The sequence below is a fragment of the Azolla caroliniana genome, unplaced genomic scaffold (assembly GCF_043228905.1).
Source record: "Azolla caroliniana isolate FFs.n. ecotype wild unplaced genomic scaffold, voAzoCaro1.0.p SCAF_6, whole genome shotgun sequence".
NCBI lineage: Eukaryota > Viridiplantae > Streptophyta > Polypodiopsida > Salviniales > Salviniaceae > Azolla > Azolla caroliniana.
This window is the reverse complement of record NW_028230441.1, coordinates 21,910,246-21,918,591: the sequence shown is the minus strand read 5'-3', so window position 1 is coordinate 21,918,591 and position 8,346 is coordinate 21,910,246. Positions and strand designations below refer to the sequence as shown.

The 8,346-nt window shown below is 35.3% G+C and overlaps 1 protein-coding gene across 1 annotated transcript; it reads left to right on the top strand.

Moving 5' to 3' along the window:
* LOC147863339 (ruBisCO large subunit-binding protein subunit beta, chloroplastic) lies at nt 1–6,453 on the top strand. Its single transcript, XM_087321620.1, has 13 exons — nt 1–211; nt 838–963; nt 1,638–1,775; nt 2,218–2,313; nt 2,473–2,715; nt 3,045–3,279; nt 3,566–3,735; nt 3,839–3,916; nt 4,108–4,179; nt 4,303–4,407; nt 4,679–4,864; nt 5,607–5,733; nt 6,197–6,453. Exons 1-13 carry the CDS (start codon nt 20–22, stop codon nt 6,208–6,210), a joined length of 1,782 nt encoding a protein of 593 aa, XP_087177746.1. The 5' UTR covers nt 1–19; the 3' UTR covers nt 6,211–6,453.
* The last annotated feature ends 1,893 nt before the right edge of the window (nt 6,454–8,346 follow it).

Below are 8,346 nucleotides of genomic sequence, written 5' to 3'. Positions count from 1 at the left end.
CAGAGCCGCAAAGACAGCCATGGCGTCCTTATCTTTCTCTTCTGCATCTCTTACTTCTTTTCCTCAACGCCAGCTTCTTCTTTCCAATAAATCTCATTCGTCCTTTCCATCTTCTTCTTCTCAACTTCAACGTTCCTCTGCCATTCGCACTCGATCGATGGCGAAAGAGCTCCATTTCAACAATGATGGTTCTACTATGAAGAAATTGCAGGTTTTCATCGCTTTTTCTCTCGTGAAATCCGAATGAAATTGCGAGAGATAAAATTTTCTTTTTGTATCCCTTGATGATTCGTTGATTGTAGGTTAGATAATTGTAGAGTTTCTCCTTGAATGAAACGGCGAGATATAGTGTTTTTTTTAACATCACTTGATGGTTACTTTAAGTGTAATGGTGGTAATTAGCTGCGTAGTCTTTGATACAGTCGTTTCCAAGAATTTCAATCAAACCGTTCTTTTTTTGGACTTCAAATGGTGTCCTTTATACAATGAATCAAGATAGTGCCTTTCGGTTCTTTTATTTTGATGTGGAAAAGGAGAGAACGGAGATTTTTGGAACTTATTTCCTCTTTTTTGCTTATCTCAACCGGGAGAGTTATAGATGGAGAGGTTTTCTATGTTAATTTGATCTAGCACACAACTCTCTTTTTATATTCTGAATTGGCAGGCTAGAAAGTAGGGGTTTCCTAGATACGTTTTAAAACTTTGATTGATATTTTCCAAAATTCAGTCTGAAAATATTAAGTAATGTACTTTACTATGCTACGGTTGCACTTTCCTGTGGCGTTTCGAGGTTTGATTCTGAAATTATGAAGTATATTTGTTGGATTCGATGCACAGGCTGGAGTGAACAAGCTTTCGGATCTTGTTGGAGTGACTTTAGGTCCAAAAGGGAGAAATGTAGTTCTGGAAAGCAAATATGGAGCTCCAAAGATTGTTAACGATGGTGTCACGGTTGCCAAAGAGGTTTGGTTTTTCCCTCACATTGTTAAACGTTTAGCATCTCCTGTCGTTTCTTATTCCGGCTTATTGTTGGTTCCTTTCTCTGGCCTAGTTTTGTCAATTCTCTTCACTTTTTTGAAGATCTCAGTAAAATGATCATCTTTTTCCATTATGGTTGATGATTCCATTGAATTTAAAATGCCAAATCTTGATTATTTGTGCTATTTCGATTGTACTGAATTTCTTCTTTTTTGTGCCATTTATTTTGCTGTATCCTTAGTTGTACACTATGCGCATCTTTTGTCTAAATGTTAATTGTTAAAGGTGGTGTTTCAGCTTCTAAAGACCTCTCTGATTCCTTTTAAATAAGATGTTTAGGTTAGTTTTGTTTACTAATTCAGAATATTGTCCTTTTCAAACATGACACATCTTGAATCCCTCTCCCTTTCAATCATCATACATTTTGAAACTAAAAAAGAATCTGTCCAGTTGAAAATATATGTATGCCTGATTTTGTGCCCTTATCTGCTATTGCGAGTTAAAGCTTTTTTCAAGGAAACATGGCGTTCAAAGCTATTGTCATGCTGTTATTCTAATTTATTCGTTTTGTTTTGTAGCTCATGATTCATGCTAGGTTTATTGTACATTCTTTTCTTCACTCTAGATTTTGAGAAATTTCTTTCATTTTCATCCATTAGGTTGAGCTGGAAGATCCTGTGGAGAATATTGGAGCAAAGTTAGTAAGACAAGCTGCAGCGAAAACTAATGATCTTGCTGGTGATGGTACAACAACTTCAGTTGTACTAGCTCAAGGGCTTATTGCAGAAGGAGTGAAGGTAATAAATTACCAGAAAATTTGAGTCTAATGTTCGGGTCAGTTCCTGGGTGATTCCTTAATTGCAGGAGAATTGGAAGTACTAATCTCTTATAAGTTTTCGGGACTGCCTCGGGTTTGTAATGAATTGAAGATATTCCCTGTGGAAGTATCTAATGTGGACTTACTTTAGTATGTAATTCCTTATGTAGCTCTGTAATTGGAGCCATTTCTGAGAGTCTGATTTTTTCTGGTAATTGAATTAGAACAGTATTTTATGTTTGTAGTATTCCTGTGTGAGGGTTATGTGTGATGACTTGGTGTTGATAGTAGGATCTATTATATTCCTGATTGAAAAAGATATTTTGAGGATCTAATTGTTGTAGCGAAAGAATAATATTTCTGCTAAGAGTAAATTTTTCGAGCAACTTAAAAGGTATTTGGATGAACCGTTGTCTTTACAGGTGGTTGCTGCAGGAGCAAATCCTATTCAGATTACTAGGGGTATTGAGAAGACTGTGAAGGCTCTTGTGGAGGAGTTGAAAAGAATCTCAAAAGATGTAAGCTTGTTTGAAAGTCAGAGCTCATATTTTTGGATATATGATTTAAACTTTTATTCAAGTCAAAAATTTCATTTCTCTAGATCCCTTTGAAACCGACACTTAACGTTTTACTGTTGGAGCTCAGGAAATGAAATGTGTGGCATTATTGTCTTTTAGGTTGAAGACAGTGAGCTGGCAGATGTGGCTGCTGTCAGTGCCGGTAACAATTATGAAGTGGGCAATATGATTGCTGAAGCTATGAGCAAAGTTGGGCGAAAGGGAGTTGTGACTCTTGAAGAAGGGAGGAGTGCAGAGAATAACCTTGTTGTGGTTGAAGGCATGCAATTTGATCGAGGTTACATTTCACCCTATTTTGTGACAGACACTGAGAAGATGATAATTGAGTATGCCAATTGTAAGGTCAGTAATCAATAGATAGTTTCATGTCTAGTTTACTCTGCTGGCTTTCTCTCATCGTATGTAGAGGTTTTGATGGTCTAGCTAATGTATACTTTGAGTGAAATACTGGTAGAATCTATATACTGTCGTTTTTTGTATCCTGTTTTTTCACAATACTCAAGTTTGTTTTGCTTATCTCAACAAATCATTGACTTGGCTAGTCATTAATTATTTGTTATTGGTTTTCTCTTATCCATTGATAAAAGACTACCAGCTAGATAATTAATAATGTGTACTGTACTTTAGATTATAATGATATCTAACAGATCCCAAAAAATTTCCTTCTGCAGCTTCTTCTTGTTGATAAGAAGATTACCACAGCCAGAGATATCATTGGAATTCTAGAGGATGCTATTAAGGGAGGCTATCCCCTATTAATTATTGCTGAAGATATTGAGCAGGAAGCTCTTGCTACCCTCGTTGTGAACAAATTGAGGGGTAGCCTGAAAATTGCAGCTTTGAAAGCTCCTGGATTTGGTGAAAGGAAAAGTCAATACCTGGATGACATTGCGATTTTAACTGGAGGTAAGATATTATGCAGGGGTTGCAAATACTTTTCTCTCCACTCTTGCTAACTAGATAATGTCAACCATCAGGATTGGTTTATTATATAAATAAGTGCCAACTCCAAAATATCCTTAGTTCTTATTTATGGAGAATTTCTCTTTATGTCTTTTGTCAACAACCTCCTGAGCATGGTTGAGCTGGAGCTGCAGGCAAATAAAGAAACTGCAGATGGAAACTGTAGTTGCATCAATATGGTTTTCTTTATATACCTTAGATACATTGATTGGATTTTGCTTCTTTTCAGGTACTGTTATTAGGGATGAGATTGGTCTCTCTTTGGATAAAGTTGGTAGGGAAGTGTTGGGTACCGCTGCTAAGGTTGTGCTAACCAAAGATACAACTACAATAGTTGGGGATGGCAGTACGCAAGATGAAGTCACTAAACGGGTAGCTCAGATAAAGAGCTTGATAGAGGTATAATCAAGTGTTATGATTGCTGGCTTTTTGAAATGCAGATCTGTTAGGGGCTTGTCATGGTTTTGTTCTCTATTTTTATTGTTGTGTTTGGACAATGAAGATTGCAGAGCAAGATTATGAACGGGAAAAGCTGAATGAAAGGATTGCTAAACTGTCAGGAGGAGTCGCAATACTCCAGGTGATTGAAATGGAGGCCTAGTCTTAAATGATAATTTTCGTGCGTGTATAATAAATTATGATTTACAGTTGTATATCTGCATCAGTTTCTCATGTGACCATATATTGTTATATTTTTGTTTGAGCTTTATTGATATATAGCAAAATGTATATTATAATTAATTTGATAAGATAGTATGGCTGTTGTAACAGGTTGGTGCTCAAACTGAGACAGAGTTGAAAGAGAAGAAGTTAAGAGTTGAGGATGCCTTAAATGCCACTAAGGTTTGTTTTGCGTAATCTGTCTAGCCATTTGCAATGTGAACTGACTTTATCTTGTTTTTAAGTATTTTTTTTCCAGCTGAATGATCATGTAATAACAAAGAGAATTTAATACCTGATATACAGGCTGCTGTTGAAGAGGGTATAGTTGTTGGTGGAGGATCTGCATTGCTGAGATTAGCTTCAAAGGTTGATGCAATTAAAGAAACGCTTGATAACTATGAGCAGCAGGTCTGAACTATGGTAGCTTATTGTTTTCTTTCTTTTAGAAGCAAAGTGTATTGTATTCATATAGGTAAATACAAATTGTGAATTGTGCACACGATTTATATGCTGTTGTGTTTCTCTTTGAATCTGAATAGAACTGATTGCTTAAGTTGATATGGAAATGTTTGCTCATTCAAATACTTGCATAAATGTATGCACATTAAAAGTCGTTGGAATTTCTAAGATTCCTTGTTACACAGATTTCAGTTTAGAACAATTGTGTAATGTGATGTAGGTTGGAGCTGATATTGTGAAGAGAGCCCTAAGCTACCCATTAAAGCTAATTGCAAAGAATGCAGGTGTCAATGGCAGTGTAGTGGTTGAGAGAGTTCTGTCTAATGACAATTTAAAGTATGGCTATAATGCAGCTACGGGGGCTTATGAAGACCTTATGGCTGCTGGGATAATTGATCCTACAAAGGTAGCAAATAAGATCTCTTAAAACATAAGTATTACATGTATTTTTATTCTATAATCACCAATGCTTCTGCAGACTGATTATTTCAGTCTGGCTGCCTTAGCTTATGTCCAAGCTATGCATGATCAAGTTGATCTTGTGCTTGTTGATCTGGGCAGTTCAGAAGTTCCGCATTTCATGGCTTGCTTGTTTTCATTAGTTCTTTTACCATACTTAGAAATCTTTGTACCTTGTGTCTCTTGGTTGATCTTGTATGCATTTGTCTAATGAAATGTGTGGAACTTACAGACACTACTACACAAACAAGTAGTTTTCGTATTGTTGTGCATTTAAAATTCTTGGGCTTCAAAAAATATATAAATGAATGTAATTATTTAATTGGTTATTGTGAAACAGAGTTCATGTATATTGTGCTATATATATTTTGAGGGAATTCAAAGTCAACCTTTTATTAGGGATGTATGTCTAGTTGGGATTCGTATAATAATCTTTGTCTTAATCACGGTGATCATATCTTGAAGGGACGTTCCGTCAATATGTTAATTCCGCTGCAGCAACTGTGGAGCAATTTTAGTGTGTTTTCTGAATTTGAAATGATCTTATGTGATAATGCTAGAGTTAAAATTGGTTTGTGCAAGAGAGATTCCTCAAATGGGAAATTATATGGTGCATATTTGTGAGTATATAGAAATGGGCTGTACTGATTTTCAAGGATTCCATTTTAACTGATGTTTTCGTGCTTCAGGTAGTTAGGTGCTGCTTAGAGCATGCCGCCTCTGTGGCAAAGACATTCCTAACGTCAGATGTGGTGGTGGTGGAAATCAAAGAACCTGAACCCAGTGTGCCAGCTGGTAACCCAATGGATAATTCAGGTAAATCTGACATGAATGATTACATGTATATGTTAAGCAAGAATAGGACAGATGTTTGATGTACATCTAGATGCTTACAATAGTACTTGTGTATGATGGCATATGCATATGTTGGATAGGGTGCTTTACGCATGATATATGAATATTCTACTGGGAACTTTCATGATGATATATATCCTTAATTTGATGATTAAGGACTGTATGCGATTTACTTGTATGATATATATATATCCTTATCTACTTGCATATATATGACATACACCCAGATCTTTGAATGCAGTTCTTTGTGCATTATATTTACACATACATATTTCTATGAACTCATATATACACAATTTTATAAATACTGAACGTGGCATGATAGATCTATATTGATGTATATATCCATACTTGTTTTTAGTGTGGTGTCTTCTGCATATGATACAATAGGCACCTCATGTTTAACATGAAACTATTTTTGCAGGATATGGCTACTAAAAGTTTACATGTCAGGATAGGTAACAACATTATTTATGACCGACTAAAACGAGTTTTGTAGAGAATGTTCTAGTTGCGGAAATTTATTCTGTGAGCTGTAAAAGTTGAAGTGGAGGAGAAGGGTTATCTGGATAAACAAAAATATATTCCATCTAATATCCCAATTGTTACTTGAGGTTATGAAGGCAAATCAATGTATAATTCTTTGCATTATATATATAGTTCACACATTGTTGCTGGTAATGCAAAAGGGCAGTAAAAAAATCTGTAAATATGTGCTTACTCGTGAATAAAAGGACTAAATTTCAATTTATTGTATATTTCCACATAAGATGGATTCATGGTTTTGTGTGGACAATTTTAATTACGTTGACACAACAGTTGAATGATTATTTATACTGGGATTCATGGTTTTGTGGACAATTTTAATTACCGTGACAGAACAATTGAATGATTATTTATACTGAGCAAACATTAAATAAATGCATGTTTCCATATATAGCAATACATAGGTAGTAGGAAATATGAGAGATTAACCTGAGTGGCTAGATGACATATTTTTGATGTATATTCTTTCATGTGCAAGTAGGTGTTATTTTAAATGACATGATGTTATGGCAGTGGCATGCATTCATTTATGACTTGCACATCTATGCACTCAGGAATATGAAATGAAAAGTAAATCACCAATAGTGTCTTCAAAGCTGACAATCCTGGTGTCTAGTGGCAAAACTTAACTTGGAAACCTTTCGAGGCTAAACGCAAGGGAACATGGAAAAACTTGAGCGTGTATCCGATGTTAAAAGCAAAAGGCAAATGTATCTAGTTGTTTTGAGTGTCCCATTACAGTATATCCTATGAATACTAGTTGTTAGTGTCCTTTTCTTGATTTCATCATATTTGTTCTCACAACGTTTTGTAAAGGATCAAGCTCTTCCAATTTATCAAAGACTTTTTCTTTTGGGACCCTTGAAACAAACACAAAGTTGATCAATTATGAATTTACACAGTATCAATCACTAGTATTTTAGGTTATCTCACAACGTTTTGTAAAGGATCAAGCTCTTCCAATTTATCAAAGACTTTTTCTTTTGGGACCCTTGAAACAAACACAAAGTTGATCAATTATGAATTTACACAGTATCAATCACTAGTATTTTAGGTTATTCTTAGTCTACTTGACAAAACTTGTCCAGCTGAAAAATACTATAGCACCACTGGTAGTTTGAAAAATATTGGTCCTAGATTACTTATTATTTGAGGCTTATTGTTAAATACATCGTTTGGGTTGCATTTAGGACTATACATTGTATTAGAGTATAAATACAATGATAAATTGCATGTCAATATAGGCCTAGTTTTTCAGTGAACTATATTATCAATATTTCTTAAAATACCAAAGTTATGATGTCATTGATAAGAATATTGTTGAAGTTGGACAATCATCATGTATGGAGTATACTTTTTCATGTAAATTGAATACTAACTTTTGCCATGAACTCTAACTTTTGATTGACTATTGGGCAAGTGGTTTAAACGTCAATGAGCTACCGTAGCACGATAGTGTAAAAAATGTGGACTAGTGGACTACATAATAGTTTAATAGTAATACATAATTTCTAAAATATCACTACAAGGATGGGGTACATTGATCATATGTGAATAATACCTTCAACTAAAATCTAGTGGAGTGAGCTATGGCACTAATCAAGCTGTGAGGGTTACTAGGGTATATTTGAAAATTTCCTTGATAACATTTACTGAAGTATAGGAGAAAGGTTGTAAAAGGACTAGAGTCACATATGGGCCATTGATATGAACTAGAAGTGCGTGAAGACCATTGAAGAGTCATGAGGACATGCTCTAGTGCTCAAAAGTGAGCTCCATTATGTGATCTTCAGGTACTTGTTAATTAGTCTTGATGTGTCGTCGTAGTAAGCCACACCTGATCTCCAATGTCAAAACTGGATGGAAGCCGATGACGATCTGCGTAAACCTTGTGTGTTTGTTGAGCTTGCTGTGGATGAGTAGATAAATCCGCTTATATTTTACGTAGCTGATCCAAACGATCCTCTGCACAAAGATTTGTAGGTAACTCTGGGGTTTCAAATACACACCACCGGGGGTGACAGCCCG

Excerpts from the sequence above, each read along its gene's own strand:
- LOC147863339 (XM_087321620.1), top strand. The coding sequence starts at position 20 with ATGGCGTCCTTATCTTTCTCTTCTGCATCTCTTACTTCTTTTCCTCAA. Across the intron at positions 1,776-2,217 it reads TTATTGCAGAAGGAGTGAAG|GTGGTTGCTGCAGGAGCAAA; the intron begins GTAATAAATTAC and ends TTGTCTTTACAG. Across the intron at positions 4,180-4,302 it reads ATGCCTTAAATGCCACTAAG|GCTGCTGTTGAAGAGGGTAT; the intron begins GTTTGTTTTGCG and ends CCTGATATACAG.